The 20,462-nt window shown below is 41.6% G+C and overlaps 1 protein-coding gene across 3 annotated transcripts; it reads left to right on the top strand.

Moving 5' to 3' along the window:
- The first annotated feature begins 392 nt into the window (after window positions 1–392).
- Window positions 393–19,342, top strand: LOC127354462 (transcription activator BRG1). Of its 3 annotated transcripts, none has more exons than XM_051384377.1 (34): window positions 393–508; window positions 1,099–1,352; window positions 1,857–1,989; window positions 2,890–3,456; window positions 3,685–3,783; window positions 4,939–5,197; window positions 5,458–5,584; window positions 5,712–5,885; window positions 5,980–6,153; window positions 6,243–6,416; window positions 6,550–6,597; window positions 7,145–7,275; window positions 7,564–7,621; window positions 7,696–7,805; window positions 7,902–8,049; window positions 8,491–8,654; window positions 8,802–8,868; window positions 9,017–9,127; window positions 9,657–9,899; window positions 9,984–10,097; window positions 10,323–10,430; window positions 10,938–11,024; window positions 11,260–11,306; window positions 11,415–11,581; window positions 11,733–11,896; window positions 12,785–13,045; window positions 13,131–13,208; window positions 13,330–13,548; window positions 13,686–13,948; window positions 15,297–15,405; window positions 15,580–15,681; window positions 16,146–16,278; window positions 16,485–16,624; window positions 17,373–19,342. In XM_051384377.1, the coding sequence occupies exons 2-34, from the start codon at window positions 1,137–1,139 to the stop codon at window positions 17,406–17,408; spliced, it is 5,031 nt and encodes a 1,676-aa protein (XP_051240337.1). In that variant the 5' UTR covers window positions 393–508; window positions 1,099–1,136; the 3' UTR covers window positions 17,409–19,342. The 3 variants fall into 3 exon arrangements, 2 of the variants coding, with proteins under 2 accessions (XP_051240337.1, XP_051240336.1); XM_051384376.1 differs by having other exon boundaries at window positions 16,143–16,278; XR_007881552.1 differs by lacking the exons at window positions 16,146–16,278; window positions 16,485–16,624; window positions 17,373–19,342 and adding an exon at window positions 14,307–14,380.
- The last annotated feature ends 1,120 nt before the right edge of the window (window positions 19,343–20,462 follow it).

Raw genomic sequence — 20,462 nt, 5'->3', positions numbered from 1 at the left:
TGAGCTTATGTTGTGAGAGCAAAGCTCCTGCGTACAGTCAATGTTACAGGAACACTGTAACACATTGCTTTAGTTTACTTTTAGTTTTTTTTAACACTTTTCTGTATTTTTATCTTTTGTCATTAATTTACCACAATAATTATCATTACTTGGTTCTTAATGCCAAATGCATTGTGATCTAATAGCCTCTAATTAATGAAAATAAAGTTAGATCTGAGGATTTTTTTTAAAGGCTTAATTTAAGCCTGATAAAAACATGCAGACTCGTATTATTTTCTCTAAGGTGCATATTAACATTTGAGCGTAGCTGTAAACCATTATTCCCACACACTGTATAATAAACCTACAGTCCACTGTGGATGTTCAGTGTGAGTAGCCTTATGTCGCTGTACACGCATGCGCGCTGCCGGGCATCCGTGACTAGACATTCGGTCATAGGAGCGGTGGAGGGGGCGCTCGAGCCACGTCGGTGAGACAAATCAACGCTTGAAGGCAGATTACAAAGAGGGTGAGTGGACTAATTGCGACAACCGCTGCGTTTTCTTTGATCTCCCACAAATACAAACTCGGGAGCGCAGAAATTCACCCAGGACCGCCTGTCCTGTTGATGCGGGTAGGTCAGTCGCACAAGCACAGTCCGCCATTCCCCTTTTTTATATTTAACGAGACACCCTTTCATGGACTGAGTGAGGAAATTCTCAGTAGCATGGGCTCATGTGCATAATTTACAGTATTTCCCCGTGTTCAGTGCAAGTGCAGCGGTAGACCCTGCAGCTGCAATTGCTTATGCGCGCAACGGGTGATTTGGTGCAGCGCAGCAGGAGAATGTCTTCATCTTCATAGGCGTTTGACAAAATTCACCCATATCCTGCAAAGATTGTGCACCCACTTCATTTATCAAAAAAGCAGAGTAGAAGGCAAATATGCAGCTTCACTGTCAATACATATTTTTTGAAGTTTAATCAAACCACTAAATTAATGCATATTTAGTTTAGCAACCTTTGCAGAGTGCATTGCCACACTTTTGCAAATATCATATTTCCTCCTCTCTGTCACTCCCTCTCACCTTCTCTCTGTCATTTCTCTGCTCTCTATCAGGTCCCTGCTGCTCATCCGGGAGCAGGAGATCCAGGGCGATGTCGACGCCAGATCCCCCCATGGGAGGCACCCCTCGCCCAGGTCCTTCTCCTGGTCCGGGTCCCTCCCCCGGGGCCATGCTGGGCCCCAGCCCCGGGCCCTCCCCAGGCTCCTCTCACAGCATGATGGGCCCCAGCCCTGGCCCTCCCTCCTCTGGACACTCGCAGGCAGGGCCATCTGGATACGGCCAGGACAACATGCATCCTCTGCATAAAGTAAGGACATACAAACACCCAACGTCCCACTGAGACACACCACCACTGTTAACTCCACTCCTTTTGGAAACAGGTGGAGTGTCAGCAGATATTTCTAAACCCATATCCCACAAATCTAATGTTATACAAGCATATTAAGGAGTTTGAACATCACATTATCATAGAAAGGGGGTGATCTGTAAACTGTACCATGCAGCTATGTGGAGGTTAATTCCACAGCAAAACGTACATTTTAAATAACTGTAGACTTTTTGCATATATTTTGGAAGATATGCATATTATATATATGACAGCACATCCTGTCTAGTCAGTTTTCATTCAGTATTTTACTATTTTATTCTGTTTAATGAAAGTTGAAGAAATTTCCATTATATCTCCACTGTTTTATAATGTGCACATGCTTTATCTGGCATTGTAACACATACATACCAGTGAATAACTGCAGCTGCATATTCATTTTTTTTTTGTTATTTATTTTAATGTGTTATGTGATTCCTCCCACAGCCAATGGAGAGCATGCATGAGAAGAGTATGAGTGAGGAGAGCCGCTTTAGTCAGATGAAGGGACTGTCTATGAGACAGGGCGGGCATAGTGGTATGGGCCCCCCACCCAGTCCTCTAGACCAACACTCGCAAGGTAGGCTTGCTACGTAGACCTTTCTTAAGCAATTTGGTACTTTCCAGCATTGTGTAAGACAAGTTGTGTTCTTTAAGTATGACACATCTGTAATGGTGTGGTCATGTAGCCTGGCTGGCTTATAGGGAGTGTCTCTATGAAATGAACCACGTTCAGCTCATTAAAATGTTTGTTTTGACTATATGAAAATACAGTGCCACAGCTCAGTCTGACTCAAACAGTCAGGTAGCAACTTTGCAGCTTGTCCTCTGCATGCAGCCTGCTATAAGGAAGGGATAGAGGGAATGAAGACAGTCAGACAGGCTTAGTGAATCAGAGTTAAAACATTATGACATAACAGTCTGGTGGGATTTGAACACTGTTAGGGAATAAATTACTGTTTAACTGGCTATGTTACAGACCTTTGTTAAAGGAGTGGTTTTTATCTATAGCAGTATCATGCCTGTTTAGTTTCATCGGTTTAGCATAAAGACTGGAAACAGGGTGGAAACAGCTAGTCTGGCTCTGTACAAAGGTAACAAAATCCACCTCCAAAGCTCAATAATTTACTTGTTATTTCTTGTTTGTTTAATATGATCCACAAACTACAAACAATTTAAAAAATACAATTTGTGGTTTTACGGGAGTGTTTATTGTGGGAATATTTCGTGGTCAAACACAGTTACTTCCTGGAGTCTCTGCTGGTTGCCAGGAAACCTCACAGTAACAACAGAACTCCAGGAAGTCACTTGACTGCACCTGGCATGAGAGCAAATAATCATATTCTCTAAAATGTTATTTGTTTTTCTTTTGAGACCCCCAGATGAATGATTACACCTAGCACCCCTTTCATCTACCTGTCTGTCTGTCTGTCTGTCTGTTGTCTGTCTGTCTGTCTGTCTGTCTGTCTGTGTCTTCCAGGTTACCACTCTCCATTAGGTGGCTCTGACCACTCCAGCCCCGTCCCTTCAAATGGTCCTCCCTCTGGACCTCTTATGCCATCATCCTCGTCTTCTTCCTCCTCTGGTGGTCCCGGCTCTGCCTCTACACCTTTAGATGGTCCCAGTGGGGATCAGCACTCCCTGGGTCCCAGTAACCGGTCTGGCCCTCCAGGTGGCACCGGCCCAGGCCCCAGCCCTGGACCCAACCTTGGCTCAAGCGTCCCCAGCCTTGGACCTGGGCTTGAATCTGGAGGTCCTACAGGCGCTGGAGGTCCTGGCGGCCCCGGTGGCCCCGGTGGCCCTACTCCCTTCAATCAGAACCAACTACACCAACTCAGAGCCCAGATCATGGCTTATAAGATGCTGGCCCGGGGACAGCCCCTCCCAGACCATCTCCAGATGGCTGTCCAGGGGAAGAGGCCGATGCCTGGGATGCAGCAGCAGCAGCCCATGCCCAGCCTAGCTCCTGGAGCTGGAGGCGGGCCAGGAGGTGGACCAGTAGGACCAGGGCCTGGGCCAATGGGCTCAGGCTACAGTCGAGCTCATGGTGAGCATGCATGGAGAATGTCTGGAATATGAAGCTACATCATTCAGTCTGATGAATAATTGATGGAAGATTCATCTATAGCTGTATATTACATTGGATCTTCATACTAGTTACTAGTTACTACTACATACTACATACTAGTTAACTCCCATAGTCCTCTTCTCACATTTTAAAAGACCTCTATTGTTAAGCTGCCATTAGACTTAAGAGAATCACTTGTTTCTTTAGGAATGATGGGTCCCAACATGCCTCCTCCAGGACCATCGGGTACTCCAGCTGGGATGCAGGGACAAAATCCAAATGGACCTCCCAAGTCCTGGCCTGAAGGTATGTGGTGCTGCTGTAAGACCTTGTGAAACCTGTTAGTCTTTTGTGCTGTTGAACTAGTGCGAGTACCTTAGTCAGAGCTGGTATTGTATGTCCATATAAATTCCAGTTATTACCTCTAATCCGGGAGAGAAAATGAATCAACTGATAGGATTAGAACTGTTTGTTTATATGCCAACATATGAGGGTAATTTTTGCTTTTAATGTCTTAATTTTTTTTAAATTTCACATCGAAACGCATTGTGTGTATCCTTGAGCTCTAACAAAGCTCTTCCTCCTGTCTTTGCGTGTGTTGCTTGGCTTCCTGAGGGCTGTACTTCGAAGGGAGATTAACTTACTCAGATTTAAGTTGAAGTTATCAAAGAATGTCCAAGTTGACAAACTCTGATTGCCTACACTGGTATTAAACTGTACTTTGACGGTGATGTTAGTTAGTTGAGTCGGTGTCAACTTAATCTGAGGTTGTCTGTGTTTGCATAAAAGAGGCGTGTTCAGCAGCAGGAAGAGTTTTTTCATAATGGTTCATGCTCCATATTTGTTCCCAGAATAACGACAATGATAACATCAGGATATGAGGAGTTTAAAAAAGTGAACTGACTAATCTCACTGTAGGAGGGCCCAACAAAGACAGGGAGGCTTGTTGGCAGCGCAGACAGAGTAAATTCATTAAATTCATATGTAACATTACAGTGTTCATGTGGTAGATTCTCTAATTTTTCTCTTATGGACTTCTCTTTTATTTGTGATATGATTGAATATGACAGCATTAAATTTCAAAGATTAAAGTGGCAAATTAACAAAAAAAAATCAGAAATGTATAAATTAATTAACAGCCATTTAAGCAAGAAAGCGAGCCTGAAAAGGTATCAGGGAGGAAATGTGTAAAATGTTTCGAATTAAGTATTATATGAATTTACAGTTAAATGTCCCAGTGTCAGGGACCTGGTGTGGTGTATGCTGTATTACATGTCATATTTGGATACCCAAATGGAACAGAACTGGTTACGGCTGTGCTTTTCCTGCTAGGATATGTTAAAATATCTACTATGAAAAAATCCATGGACTGTAAGGCCATAATAGACTGTAGACTACAGCAGCATTTACAGCAGCATGATATTAACCGTTTCTTTATTCCCTCTCGTCACTATCCTCCAGGCCCCATGGTGAATGCAGCTGCCCCCTCCAACGCACCCCAAAAGCTGATTCCCCCTCAGCCCACTGGCCGGCCCTCTCCCGCTCCCCCTTCAGTTCCCCCCGCTGCCTCCCCTGTTATGCCTCCACAGACCCAGTCCCCTGGCCAGCCAGCACAGCCTACTCCCATGATGCCTTACCACGCCAAGCAGAACCGCATTACCCCCATTCAGAAACCCTGCGGCCTCGACCCTGTGGAGATACTGCAGGAGAGGGAATACAGGTATGCCAGGGCCTTTGGAGATGCACAGTTTCTTACATCTCAAGAAAAACATCTAAATTAAACTTTAGCAAGTTAAATCTGAAATGTTACAGTTGAAGTATATTGTACCATAAGCATGTGTTATTGTTTTCATGGCAATCAAAACTGTCAAGTGATTATTCATTATTTTCTTGTATACTGTCCACCAGAGGTATTCGAAATCAAAAGCATGAATAATACATAAAGAAATAATGGCAACTCAGTACTGTTTGCTCCCTCAGGTTACAGGCTCGTATCACTCATCGTATCGCTGAACTGGAGAACCTGCCGGGCTCCTTGGCTGGTGATTTACGTACCAAAGCTACCATAGAACTCAAAGCCCTCCGACTGCTGAACTTCCAGAGACAGGTATGCACTACATCAAGCTTCACATTTTCACCTTCACCTTTAACCTTCACAACATCACATTTTTGCATGTTTGTAATGGTGGTGGTGTTCGTTATGAGTCCATGTTTGTATATTTGTCTATCCACAGCTACGTCAAGAGGTGGTCGTGTGTATGCGTCGCGACACAGCTCTAGAGACCGCCCTTGATGCCAAGGCCTACAAGCGGAGCAAGCGTCAGTCTCTGCGAGAGGCACGCATCACAGAGAAACTGGAGAAACAGCAGAAGATTGAGCAAGAGCGCAAACGCAGGCAGAAACATCAGGTAGAGGACAAACGCAGTTGTGACGTTACCTGCGATAAGATTAAGTGGTATCTTCTTCTGTGCTTATTTGTCCTTCACCCATACTTGCACTTAGGAGTACCTCAACAGCATCCTGCAGCATGCCAAAGACTTCAAAGAGTACCACCGCTCAATCACAGGCAAAATGCAGAAACTGACCAAAGCTGTGGCCACCTACCATGCCAACACCGAACGGGAACAGAAGAAAGAGAATGAGCGTATTGAGAAAGAGAGGATGAGGAGGCTTATGGTAATAATGGCACCAAACACACACAGTTATACCAGTTTACTAGTATATGCACCCTCCTACACACACTGTATATGTATCTGTCCTCCCAGGCTGAGGATGAGGAGGGCTATCGTAAACTGATTGACCAGAAGAAGGATAAGCGCCTGGCCTACCTGCTGCAGCAAACTGACGAGTATGTCGCCAACCTCACCGAGCTGGTCAGAGCTCACAAAGCTGCACAGGCCCTCAAGGAGAAAAAGAAGAAGAAGAAGAAAAAGAAGAAAGTATGGAAAACAGTATGAGAGGGATATTTAAATGTCCTCAACAGTCTGCACCTCTGATATTAGAGAGTCTAATTTTTCTTCTTTGATTCTGATAATCACGGACTGTCTTTTACAACTTCTCCTTGTCTTGCAGTTGGAGATTGCTGAGGGTCAGACTCCTGCCATGGGTCCTGATGGAGAGGTGAGCAGATACAGCAGCCATAGTGATGGCAGAACTTTAGAGACAATATAAATTGTTTTGTTTGTATAGATTACTTTATATCTTTTCCAGTAAGGAAGAGGTAGTTAAAGCAGACATTCAAGAGTCACTGATGCTGTTCATTAAAATACACACCCACAACGCATTCACAACGCAAACCTGAGTCTTTGTTTTGTTGCTTTCTGTGGTCTCTATAGAGACCTCCTTTAAAAGCTTAGATCAGATTTCACACAAAGCTTCAGGGGATATTGTTTCTCTGTCCTTGTGCTGTCAGGGCAGAAAGCAAAATTTCCACACTGTTATTTGCTCCATCATGTTCACTGTTACTGTGTAGCATTTTGATCAAACACATCATATTTGTACATATCTTAAAGTGATGGATGTCGATGCAACAGGTGACCAAAATGAATCCACTGGTTACAAGCCAAGGCTGAATATGAGGCTTTGTCCCATTTAATTCAACCACCATTTAAAGCCAGCCCAGTGTAATTAGCCCAATCCAAAAGATAACCCTCCTCCTCCCCTGCAGCCTCTGGATGAGACAAGTCAGATGAGTGACCTGCCTGTGAAGGTCATCCATGTAGACAGTGGGAACATCCTGACAGGAGTGGACGCTCCTAAAGCCGGACAGCTGGAGACCTGGTTGGAGATGAACCCTGGGTGAGACTGTCTGGTGTGAGGAAAAGTGATTTGTGTTTTGCAAATGTGTGTGAAAGTCTTTTTATAAAAGTTGGTCTGTTCATTGAAATACCGAATCTTGGCAATTAATGAATTCCCATGAAATTCATGGCCCAGAAAGGATAAATCTATCTCAAAACTACGATGACTTTTCATCTAGCACCATCAACTACTTTCCTGTTTCCTGGTGTGTTAAAAAACATTATAGCCTCACAAACACACTAGCATGTTTAAAATGTTCATTTAATTTGAGCATGCATGTATTTCCAGTTATGAGGTGGCTCCCCGCTCAGACAGTGAAGACAGCGAGGAGGAGGAAGAGGAGGAGGTGGGTTGTTTCAGAGACATGCTTGAAGCCAGTTTCATATTCACTGTTCCAATCACTGACCAGCTGTCTGGCAGGAGGAAGAGGAGGAGCCTCATCCATCGTCTACACCAGTAGAGGAAAAGAAGAAGATTACAGACCCTGACTGCGAAGACGTGTCAGAGGTGGACGTCCGACACATCATTGAGTGAGTACATACTTGGAATACTACTTTTGAATTCATCATATTACAAAATATGTCCACAATGTCATGTTTGAATAAAACTCTGTGTTTCCTTTGCAGAAATGCTAAACAAGATGTGGATGACGAATATAGCGGTGCAGCGTTCGCCCGAGGCCTCCAGTCTTATTATTCTGTGGCTCACGCTGTCACAGAGAAGGTGGAGAAACAGTCCAGTTTGTTAATAAATGGACAGCTCAAACAGTATCAGGTGAACAAGCACAATCAAATCAATTACACCACTGGTTCTCAAACTGTGGTTCGTGTACCGCTGGTGGTATGCCTTTAGTGGTACACGGAAGAAACTTTTAAATGTTTTTAAAAAATGAAAAAAAAGAATGAATCAATAACCCTATATGCTACAAAATACTATACAATTTCGCATGTACATAACACATTACATATCAACTTAAACCATGAGATTGGTGAAATGTAATTTAAAATAGGTTTTGGATTTCCAGTAATATTTTCTTGAAAATTGTTTTAACGCATCATAAAGATGGTACTTGAAAGATTAATATTTTCTGAGGTGGTACATGATGTAAAAAGAGAAACACACAATGTTCTTTTGCCACGAACAAAAGGCATTTCTGACTAGAGCTGTAAATGTTTTGTCATGTTAGACAGACTTTCTCCCTTCCTCGTCTGTCAGATTAAAGGTCTGGAGTGGCTGGTTTCCCTCTACAACAATAACCTGAATGGGATCCTGGCAGATGAGATGGGCCTCGGAAAAACCATCCAGACTATCGCCCTCATCACGTACCTCATGGAGCACAAACGGCTCAATGGACCCTACCTCATCATTGTACCCCTCTCGTGAGCTAATCCTCATTAACTGCAAAAATATTTTACATGTTTTAATTCTCCTTCATCGAAGAAGCTATTTAAAGAAACAGAACACTACAAAATAAAGACATTTTGATTAAATTGTTGAATGACAACTGAGCTGTCTCTGATTGACAGAACTCTTTCTAACTGGGTGTATGAGTTTGACAAGTGGGCACCGACAGTTGTGAAAGTGTCCTACAAGGTGAGATTTCACAGCCACACCATTAATAGTCATTAATGCTTGTATCATAAAATGTTTTATTAAGAAAAATAATGTTGATATTTTAGATATTTGGTTTGTTTATATTGTATAATTTACATTTTTTTTTTTCTTTCTTTCTTTCTTTCAGGGGTCTCCTGCTGCCAGAAGAGCCTTTGTCCCTCAACTGCGTAGTGGAAAGTTTAACGTTTTACTCACCACTTACGAGTACATCATCAAGGATAAACAAGTACTGGCCAAGGTGAGGTGGAATGTACAAACAAACAAAAGCACAAGGACACGCACTAACACGCCCAGGCAGCCGTAGTGTATTTCTGTTGCTTTTTACATGTTATTCGTCAATCATTTTATTTTGCTTGAGGTTTCAGTGTGTTCTTGTTTGTCGGCTCCCACTCCCCAAATCCCCAAAGTCCTCTAAAAGTATTTGATCTTGGACAATCTGACCACTCCCTGTGCTGCGTCTCAGTGCTCTCTCCTAGGTGCTGCACACACTGACCCCCGCCTGTATACCGAGTCTCCTACTGTCCTCTGTGGCCGTCATGCTGCTTTGCACTCATGTAGGCATGTAGGCTTCCTGACTGTGACAGGTGGGTGTTGTAGTTCAGGCAAGAGTTTCCCCATGTGGTGGTTCAAGGCTTTGGCTTGGGACTGAACCAGCGTGCATCATCAGGACAAACTGGACCAGATCATCCTTATGGGCACTTTTCTGTTTTCGGTTTGTTCGGATGCAGTGTAGAGGTAGCTTTATCCAAATGGTCTCTACTCACCAGATCCGTTGGAAGTATATGATCGTAGATGAAGGCCACCGTATGAAGAACCATCACTGTAAGCTGACCCAGGTCCTGAATACCCACTACCTGGCCCCACGGCGTGTCCTGCTGACAGGAACGCCGCTGCAGAACAAACTACCTGAGCTCTGGGCGTTGCTAAACTTCCTCCTGCCAACCATCTTCAAGAGCTGCAGCACCTTTGAGCAGTGGTTCAACGCTCCTTTCGCCATGACTGGAGAAAAGGTGTGCAGGAGCTACATAGCTGTTTAGCAGTGCAGTCTGATAGTGTTGTTCTTTTTAATTAAAAATTTGTCTTTTACTTTCTAGGTGGACCTTAATGAAGAGGAGACCATCTTGATTATCCGTCGTCTTCACAAAGTACTTCGCCCCTTCCTGTTGCGAAGATTAAAGAAGGAAGTGGAGGCGCAGCTTCCAGAGAAGGCATGTTTCATCTACTCCAGCACACACAGCAGATAAACCAACCAACATACACACACACGCAAACACACAAACACAGAATAATCCAGACTAACGGATAGCAAATATCTAGTTTCCGTTTCCAGCCTTGAATCAGCTGATCTCTTTAAGCTTTTGTCCGTCTCTTTTTGTCCACTTCATTATTAAGTAACACTATCATTAATTCAGCCTGTCTCTCCTCTCCGACAGGTGGAATACGTGATCAAGTGCGACATGTCGTCTCTTCAGAGGGTGCTGTACAGGCACATGCAGGCCAAGGGGGTCCTGCTCACTGATGGATCAGAGAAAGACAAGAAGGTGAGAGCATAAACACTTTAATACTGTGGACAGATTTGAGCATCATTATAACTAAACATGTGTCTCTTTTATTTCCAGAATCAAACATGTTTTCTCTTCTGGAAAGGATAGTTTCATAGTTTAATAACAGGCAAGGATAATATTTGTCACTAGATGGTTTATATGATAAATATAAGTAGAACATATACTGTGATCTGTACCAGAGTGGAAGTTTGGCTTTTACTGTTGAAAAAGACTTGAACTGATTATTTGACACACATAAAGCACTGTGAGGAAAACTGTGTATAAACTGTGTCCAAACTCAGTTTTACAGAGCAGGAAAACAAGCTACCTTATAGGGGTATGACATAAGAGTGTGAAACTGAATCTTGTGAGGTCCTTGGCTCTCTAAATACATATTACTTTAATCATGTCTAGATAACTGTCCTTGGATGACCCTTTTTGAGAAAATGTTGAATGAAAGAATAAAACTGTGATTACAGGCATTGTGCACATTGTGTTTACCAGGGTAAAGGAGGTACAAAGACCCTGATGAACACTATCATGCAGCTGAGGAAAATCTGTAACCACCCTTACATGTTCCAGCAAATAGAGGTACTACTGAAAAGTGTGATGTTCCTGGTTTCACTGTGTGTGGCAGATATCTTTGGCTTCTCAGGATATATATAGATATAAGTATATAATCTATATAAGCGTAAAATGCACATAGAAGCAGGATCTCTTCACACAAGATTGACTTGAAACTTGACATAATGAGCTTCAAATTAAAGCAAATCTGTTCGACTGCATTTGGCTAGATTACAAAATAAAGTTTTAATTGTTTTTGCAGGAATCCTTCTCGGAACATTTAGGATTTTCTGGTGGGATTGTCCAGGGGTAAGTGCTAATTCCACTTTGGGTCAAGATCACTCACTCACACAGACACTCACACACTCACACACAAAATATAACCCTTGTAACCCAATCCCCCTACCTTGCCGTCAGTCCTGACCTGTATCGGGCATCAGGAAAGTTTGAGGTGTTGGATCGAATCCTTCCAAAGCTGAGAGCCACAAACCACAAAGTGCTGCTCTTCTGTCAGATGACCTCACTCATGACCATCATGGAGGATTACTTTGCCTATCGCAACTTCAAATATCTGCGTCTGGATGGTGAGACAGTTTACTTGTATAAGTGTTTGTGAATTTGTCCTTTATTCTCATTTTCATTCTTTCTTTTCTTGTTTCTTTCATAACACTCTGTTTCTTACTTTCTGTCTGAACCTGCTTTTCTTTTCTTTTCCATCCTCCTCCTACGTCTCAGGCACTACGAAAGCTGAGGATAGAGGAATGTTACTGAAGACATTCAATGACCCAGAGTCAGAGTACTTTATCTTCCTCCTGAGCACGAGAGCTGGAGGCCTCGGCCTCAACTTGCAGTCTGCCGACACTGTGGTTATTTTTGACTCTGACTGGAACCCACATCAGGTGTGATCGCATTTGTTTAAATTTTAATGAACAGGTGTCTGCTGGACACTTCCCATACACAGAACACTAGACACAAACGCAGCATTTGGAGATTCACACCCAAAGAGAATCCAGAGTTTGGGACAAGACAATAATTAAAAACCAGGAGTAGGTTTTGTTTTATACAGTGTATAAACGACTCCTATAAACACTGTTACTGCTGACAGAATTCCGCTGAATGCATTTACACTGACAGTGAAAGCAGAAATATCCTCTGAAAGATTAATGTGGAAGTAATTCATTCTCAATAGTCTGAAAATAATAATGACAGGTTTTGGGAACAAACAACATAAATGTGTCGGCTTCTGTCCGAACTCCACAGGGTTTGTTAGCTTATAATTGAAATCTCCATGATTTATTGCGTTGTATTTAAAAGAAATGCATAATTTAATACAAAACTATGAAAGCATGATACAATAAAAGTTGATTTCTGCAGGAAACGTAAGAGAGTAGTCAGCTAGCAAGACATATGCGGGATGGCAGTTCACCATCGGCAGATTGATTTAATGGAGGTTTAAGGAAGTAAAACTGATTTCATGGAGCGGAGGCTTGTGGCTTTTACTTTCTCTTTTTCCAAAGTTGAAGTTACTTGTTGGAACAACATGTAACAGCAGAGCCTTCTGTTATTTTGTTGAAACATGTTTTAGAGTATGTATAACCATTATTTTAACGGAATTTGATTACATGCAGGTTTTACAAGTGAGATGCCACCGCTGTGATGGCGGCATGTTGACGTCTGCCTCCTCATCTATAAACAATGGGAAACCCCCTCTTCTTCCCCAGCCACAATTGTCTCAGAGCACCATTTGAACCATAATACTAATTCTCTCTCATTCCCGACCTGCCCAGGACCTGCAGGCCCAGGACAGAGCCCACCGTATCGGTCAGCAGAACGAGGTGCGTGTGTTGCGTCTTTGCACTGTGAATAGTGTGGAGGAGAAAATCTTGGCTGCTGCCAAGTACAAACTGAACGTGGACCAGAAGGTCATCCAAGCTGGCATGTTCGATCAGAAGTCTTCCAGTCACGAGCGCAGGGCCTTCCTACAGGCTATCCTCGAACACGAGGAGCAAGACGAGGTCTGGGGTCAGGAAGTGTGTCTACGCATGAATGTGTGTGCAAGTACCAGCAACACACAATTTCAAAAAAGTGTGCTTTCTTATGCGCTGCTTGCCAATGTGTGTATGCTGTATTCAGGAGGAGGATGAGGTGCCAGATGACGAGACGGTCAACCAGATGATTGCCAGGAGTGAGGAGGAGTTCGACCAGTTTATGGTCAGTGTTTTGAAGATGATTTATAGCATATATATCCTCACAAGCAGCCCTAACTCAACCCAAACCCTCTCCCTGTGTATTTTGTTTCTTTGCTCTTTTGTTCTTCCTCTCCCTCCCTCAGCGTATGGACCTAGACCGGCGTCGCGAGGATGCCCGTAACCCACGACGAAAACCTCGTCTGATGGAGGAGGATGAGCTGCCCACTTGGATCATGAAGGACGACGCTGAGGTTGAACGGCTGACCTGCGAGGAGGAGGAGGAGAAAATGTTTGGACGAGGGTCTCGGCAGCGAAAGGAGGTGGACTACAGCGATTCACTGACCGAGAAGCAGTGGCTCAAGGTTATTAGTCTCATGGGGGAAAGGGCAGAGAAACAAATTAAAATTAAGACACTAAATAAAACTTTGCTTTCTGAAGAGAATGGTTTGTGATTTAAATACCTTATTATTTGAATCTCAAAGTCTGTGTCTTTCGATAGGCGATAGAGGAGGGCACACTGGAGGAGGTGGAGGAAGAGGTACGCCACAAAAAGACGACCCGCAAGAGGAAGCGGGACAGAGACCTGGATCTCCCTGGTCCCTCTTCTTCCTTGGGCGGACGCGGACGAGGGGACAAAGATGAAGATGGGAAGAGGCAGAGGAAGAGGGGACGCCCGCCCGCTGAGAAACTTTCCCCCAACCCCCCCGCCCTCACGAAGAAGATGAAGAAGATAGTGGACGCTGTCATCAAGTATAAAGACAGGTAGCAGAAATTAGCTTTGGTTGTAGTCTGTGACACAAATGAAGTGTTCTTTGAGTCACACGTTATTTATGAAGAACAGTTCAAAAAATTATAATCAGCGACTAAATTGGCTATTTCTATGTCATTATTCTTAATGCCATCGTTTTGCATTCCCCATTAAAACCAATGAAACGAGGCGTTGGAAACACCGCCATTGGCTGCCAGAATCAACAAAAAAAGTTCCTTGTTGCAGCTTTAAGGTTAAAAGAGAAATGACGTTGCACTTCCTTGGTCATTTGTAGAAACTGTGAAAAATCACAACACAGTTTTCACAACTGCTTAAACATATTTCCTGAAATAATGTGTCATTTTCCCAAAGCTATAAACACAAAACCAAGATGTCACACAAATGGCATCAAATGCACGGACACTGCTATACAGCAGTACACACTGGTGAGTGAAATAAAGAGCACTATGTTTGTGTGGAAGTTTTTAATTAGTCACTAAACCTGTGTTTAACATCTTATACACACTTTGCTTCTCTAATCAGCAACACGTGTGTAAGTGAAATAATACATCTTATCAAATGACTCATTAACTTGTAATAATACAGCATAACCCTGCTGTATTATTGAATCAACTACAAGCTGTAGAAAAACCGCTGCTGGAAGGACTTTAATGCTTTGTTTCTGCATATATGACACATATTAAAACAGTTATGCTTGTTTACAGATTGAGATCTTCTAACTCTCACTAATTTGTATTAATTGAGTTTTAGCTGTTGGCTGAGTTAATTTTAGCTTTAACTCTGAAGCTAAAGATAACATTTTTATTCATAGATAAACAGTGATTACAAAAAACTATTCCTGAATGCTTGTTTAAAGGTCCAGTGTGTAAAATTTAGGAGGATCTACTGGCAGAAATGTAATATAATATTCATAGATATTTTTTAATTTGTGTATAAACACCTGAATATCGGAATCGTTGTGTTTTTGTTACCTTAGAATAAGAGCCGCTGCACGTCGCCTTCCATGGAGTCGCCATTTTGAACCATAGTGTTTCTACAGTAGTCCAGAACAGACAACTCAAACACTGGCTGTACATTGGGCCATTAGCGTTTTTTCCTATGTTTCGCAGCCACCAAATTTCGACCATTGTCATTCCTGTGTCCTCAAATACAGACATGAGCAATGTTCAGTTACTTGCAGGCTGAAAGTTCAACAATTAAGGCCATTAAATCCAACACACTCTAAATCCAACACACTGGTCATTTAAATAGAATAAACTAACAATGGGTTGGATATGATAAAGTCACTATTGGGGAGGTTGCAGATGTTTTTTCTCATCTTGATGATGTAATTTACTGCAGCACCAGCGGTCGTCAGCTGAGTGAGGTGTTCATCCAGCTGCCGTCTCGAAAAGAGCTGCCGGAGTACTACGAACTGATCCGCAAGCCTGTGGACTTCAGGAAGATCAAGGTAACATCAGGGAAAAACAGGATTATTTTGGGGTAGATTTGTCGCTGAAGCAGCCAATACAGCAAGTTGTGGCTGTGTCGATTATTGACAGATTCAAACAGATAAACATAACATGTTACTTTTTCTTATATACTATATACTAAGTGATGTGTACGTGCTGTATCTTCACTGCAGGAGAGGATTCGAGGTCATCGCTACCGCAGTCTGGGCGACCTAGAGAGAGACGTCATGCTGCTCTTCCAAAACGCTCAGACCTTCAACCTGGAGGGATCACTGGTGAGGCTCACTCTACACAGTGTTCGCTCATGATTGCAGAAAAACACCTGCTGTCCTCTTCTCTACCGTGTAATGTTCAGTGAGAGTAGTGTACCATGTTTGAAATTAACACTGGGGTCTGTCCATTTGTCTTACTTTCATATCTCAGTCATTACTTGTCCTTTATTCAGGATATTCAGGATTCATGAAGGATTGTTGCACCATAGTTAAATGACTAAAAACTGATTGATCAAACTTGGAGGGTATTATACATTTTTTTCTGAATTCTTTATATAGATCCTTATGGACTTGATCAAAAAGCTTAAAATAAAGTGCTACATCATCTATATCATGCATAACAGCCGATCTCCCATTGCTATATTGTTAGTTATCATATGAATTATGGCCGCTGAAAGCAGCCAGTGTTACCTCTGTGTACACAACGTTGATAATAAAGTTCTACCATGTTTCTCTCATGTGAGCAGATATATGAAGACTCCATTGTCCTCCAGTCAGTGTTTACCAGTTTGAGGCAAAAGATCGAGAAGGAGGAGGAAAGTGAGGGGGAGGAGAGCGAGGAAGAGGAAGAGGAGCCTGAGGAAGGATCAGAGTCTGAAAGTATGCCTGTCTGTCAGATTTTTATTTTCATGCAGGATTGCAGTCTGTTTTTGAAATGGTCATCTTTTAGTTAAAGGCTGTGTTACTTGGTGTTGGTGGTAAGAATGTGTTTCCCTTCAGTTGCATTGTTTTGATATCACTAATATGCTTCTTTAGATTAGCTTTATTTATACCATAAACATGTGTGTGTGTTTGTTTGTCTCCAGCGCGCTCAGTGAAAGTAAAGATCCGTCTGGGAAGAAAGGATAAAGGTGGAGATCGAGGGAAGGGACGCAGCAGACGAACAGGACGCACCAGAGCTAAACCTGTTGTTAGTGACGATGACTCTGAGGATGAGCAGGAAGAGGTAACTCACTGTGTGTGTTTGTGTGTGCTGGTGTCTGTCTGTCCTTACGAGAACCATTACTACAACCTGGGTACTGTTGGTGCTGATAGCCTGAAAAATGTCCAAAAGCCTATTATCCTGAAAATAAATGTCCATTAAAATATAACTTACTTAATGAAATTAACATACATCACACATGTAAAAAAACTTAACATTACTTAATGGACGTATTTTAACCCAAATCAGGATCTTTTATGTGTTACAAAACATACCAGTTTATGAAATACATCACATTGTTACAGATAAAAAAATTGGCTCCACCTTGAACAACAACATTAAAGTACAGCTTACATAGTCATACATATAATGATACAAAATTATAATAACACTGATAGTAGTACTGCATCTGCATGCTTTTACTTAAGTGAAAATTTTAATTTTGAATACAGGACTGAGACTGTGGCATTTTACTTTCTTTTACTTCCATGAATGATTTGACTTGGTGGAAAGTGAAGCCATGAGGAACAGTTTTGGGTGTGTATCCGGGAATTTTAAAGCAGTTTCTCCACATTACGAGATTGTATTTTTGAATGTTTCATAATTTTCTCATGAACTCCAGCACTTGCTTGAATAAAAAAAAAATGAATGACACACTTCCTATGATTGTCATCAGTTCATAAAACGTCTTATTAGGTGTAGTTTGATTCAGACCTGGGTGGGGATTCAGATTAAGAAAATACTACTAGTTTTCTCTTTATCTCTTTTCCAGGAGCGCTCCCCCAGTGCCACTGATGAGGAGTCCTGAACTGTACTGTAATGTGAGGCGGAGGGGGCATAAAGCACTGCATATAAAATAAACATGCCTCTGTCAACTCCATCTACCCTCAGTCAAATGTCATAGGACTGAACTAGAAAGGAGATTTGCAATACTATCAATACAGGAAAAAATTATTATTTGACTAGTCATAAAAACATCCCATGGAAACACATACAATATCACAAAATACACAAATTAATTGGACTATGCACATCAACATTTTCTTCCTCTACTGAGGCTCAGTCGTAACACAGAGAATGTTGTCTGTGTGTTAAAACACTAATTGAACCTCATAACAGACTAATCTGTTTATGAGAGTTAGGGATGAGACAACAATCAGTATAGCAGCATATTGTGATACGTAAGGCAGATGGTCATTATTGTGATAACCCAAGAAAAAACACAATCCACTCCCTTATGCTAAAGCTGCGAATGGACAACAAATACAAGGTGTGAAAAGAGTGGCAACCAAAGTACAATCACTACAACCACAACTACCACACACTGTGTAGTAACGTTTTCTTTTTTTGGTACATTTTAATGCCACTTGAAGAGATTTTTAATCCTATTTCAGTAATTATATAAATAGATTTATATATTGAGACAATATCAACAAAGATAATAATTGTGCTATTAAATTTTCATAATCAGCTCAACTTGCCTTGAAGACGTGAAATGTGAAATAACTAAACAATTCCAACAGTAACACTTTAAGTCCCTTTATTTATTAGTACAAACAAACACATTAATAAATGCTCATATCTGTTAACAACTACATTATAGTGTGTTATAAGCCATTTATTGAATGTTTATATACTGCTATAAATGCTAAATAGGGGGTAAAGTGTTTCCATTACAACTAAGACAAACAGTCTTTAAAAGGAATAAAGGTTCAGCTAGTTAAACTCTGACATAACTGCGTTGTTAAACAAGTAAGAAGACATTTAATGTCCCATTAAGCCTATATTTATTCAGATTTACTTATTTTTGGGGCAAATTGTAATAAGAAATGAGTCCTTTGCTAACCTGAGGAGTTAGAACTGGCGGGAACCAGTAAAGTGAAGTAAAAAAACACTGAATGTAAACAGAAAATGTTTTCAGACTGAGGCGTGTTTTCACCCAGCGTGAAGCCACCACCTTACTTTACCTTGCCATCCCTCTGGACATACATGTAAACAAACATGATGTTTCACCTCTGCTTCGCTGTGGCGACGTGTTGTAACAACAGTCAGCCACTCTGGAGCCGCTGTGATTACCGAGGTGTGTGTACATCCCTTATTCGCGACTGCAGTTGGAGTTGGAAACCCAGTCTGCTGTGGGTGCAGGGTGTTTCCAGACTTCTCAGAATCTCTTTAGCAACACTCGCCACTGTTATTTGACTGTGAGGTTTAATGGAGTTGAGACCGGGTCACTCTCCCAATATTGTATATATGGTACAGTATAAAAACAACCTGCTCCACCTTGCTGCTGCTTTCCTGTTACACTTCCAATATAAGCACTTATAACTGTTGATTGTAGACTTAAAGAATTATGAGGTCATAATTCATCGATGAGTACTGTAACTTTAATTGCTTCTCCTTCAGTTGTTGTGTGGTGATTTTAGGATTTCAGAACATGTTTGATGTACTTCTACAAGACAAAGGACCAGAGGGACAGTGGCTCCTCTCTGCTTGTGAATGCCTCACGGCTGTATGGTGTTGGATATACTGTATAGAGTATTTTTAGAGTATAATGTCAATGCACGTGTGTACAGCTCGCAAGTTCAGCACTGTACTTTTTTCATTATGGTAGGTAACTAGAGTGAAGAACATAACAACCAAAGCATCGACGTTTTCTCCACTGAATTACTGGGATCTGTCTGTGTTGTTGTTGTCATTGTCGCTGGAACTCAAAAGGTAACAATAAATCACAGCAAAAGTGAATGTTGTCGTTTGTGTGATGTAATGCTGAAATAAAATAGTCGATTAAGTGATAGTCAGTTGAAGGGAAATTAAACAATTATTAACTTTTGATATCTGATAAGTGGTTTGAGTCACTCTTTTTTTCAAGTAAAACATTTGCTGGTTGAGAAAATACTGCTTTTCTTTGTCTTATATGATAGTAAACAGGATATCTGTTTCAGACTCAAAACAAGCAAGTTTCTGATATTTTATACAATCAAGAAATAATCCACAGAGTTGTCAGTAATGTATATCGCCCTCATGATACATTTTATTACTCCAGGTGAATTTGGATATATTTGTTATATTCAGGGATGTCTATACCAGTGTCAAGTATCAGCTCTGATACTGTGCTCATGTACGCGTAATCATAAAACTACTCTGATACCACTTTACAGCAGCATGATGTTGCGTAACCTTTCGCTATCTGAGCAGTTAGGCGGAGGAGAAGCAATGTCTGCAGTTTGGAGATATTTTAAACAACATTAGCAGCATTTAATTTGTTAACATCTGATGAAAATCAAACATGCTTTGAAAGTCATTGTTTAAACTGTGATGGTACTCGATAACGGCAAGTACGCAAATCTAAGTACTTGTATTTGGTATCGGTGCATCCCTAGTTACATTCCCAGTAGCTGGAGGTCAGTTCAGGTCAAAGGTCATCTAAATCCTCTGTCTACTAATAGCATTGCTGCAGTTGCATTCACTTTATTCTCATCAGATTTGCTTTTAATCTTTAGGGGACAGTAAAAGCCTTTTAGTGGACTGGTCTTTAAATTTTGGGCCTCCTGACAGCTCAAACTTCCATCATTAAATCTCTAAGATGTAGTGCAACTGTCTCACCACAAGGAGGAAGTCTCATACAAACACAGGTCATTACACTGCTGACTCATGTAGCAGTTCAACCTTTTTAAACCTCATATATTTAAAACAGTTTTCCTCAAAATGCCCCTGAATTAAACTCTGCAACGCATTTATTTATGATATTTATTGTTTTGCTTTGGCCCAACTTGACCTTACTGCCGCCTGCCCAATGCCTCCAACATATGAAAAATCAAATCAACATCCCCCTCCACTCACTTCTTAGTAGGGTCATATGAAT

The sequence above is a fragment of the Dicentrarchus labrax genome, unplaced genomic scaffold (assembly GCF_905237075.1).
Source record: "Dicentrarchus labrax unplaced genomic scaffold, dlabrax2021, whole genome shotgun sequence".
Classification (NCBI taxonomy): Eukaryota; Metazoa; Chordata; class Actinopteri; family Moronidae; genus Dicentrarchus; species Dicentrarchus labrax.
Note: the sequence above shows the minus strand (reverse complement) of the source record. Positions and strands in the feature narration are given on the sequence as shown.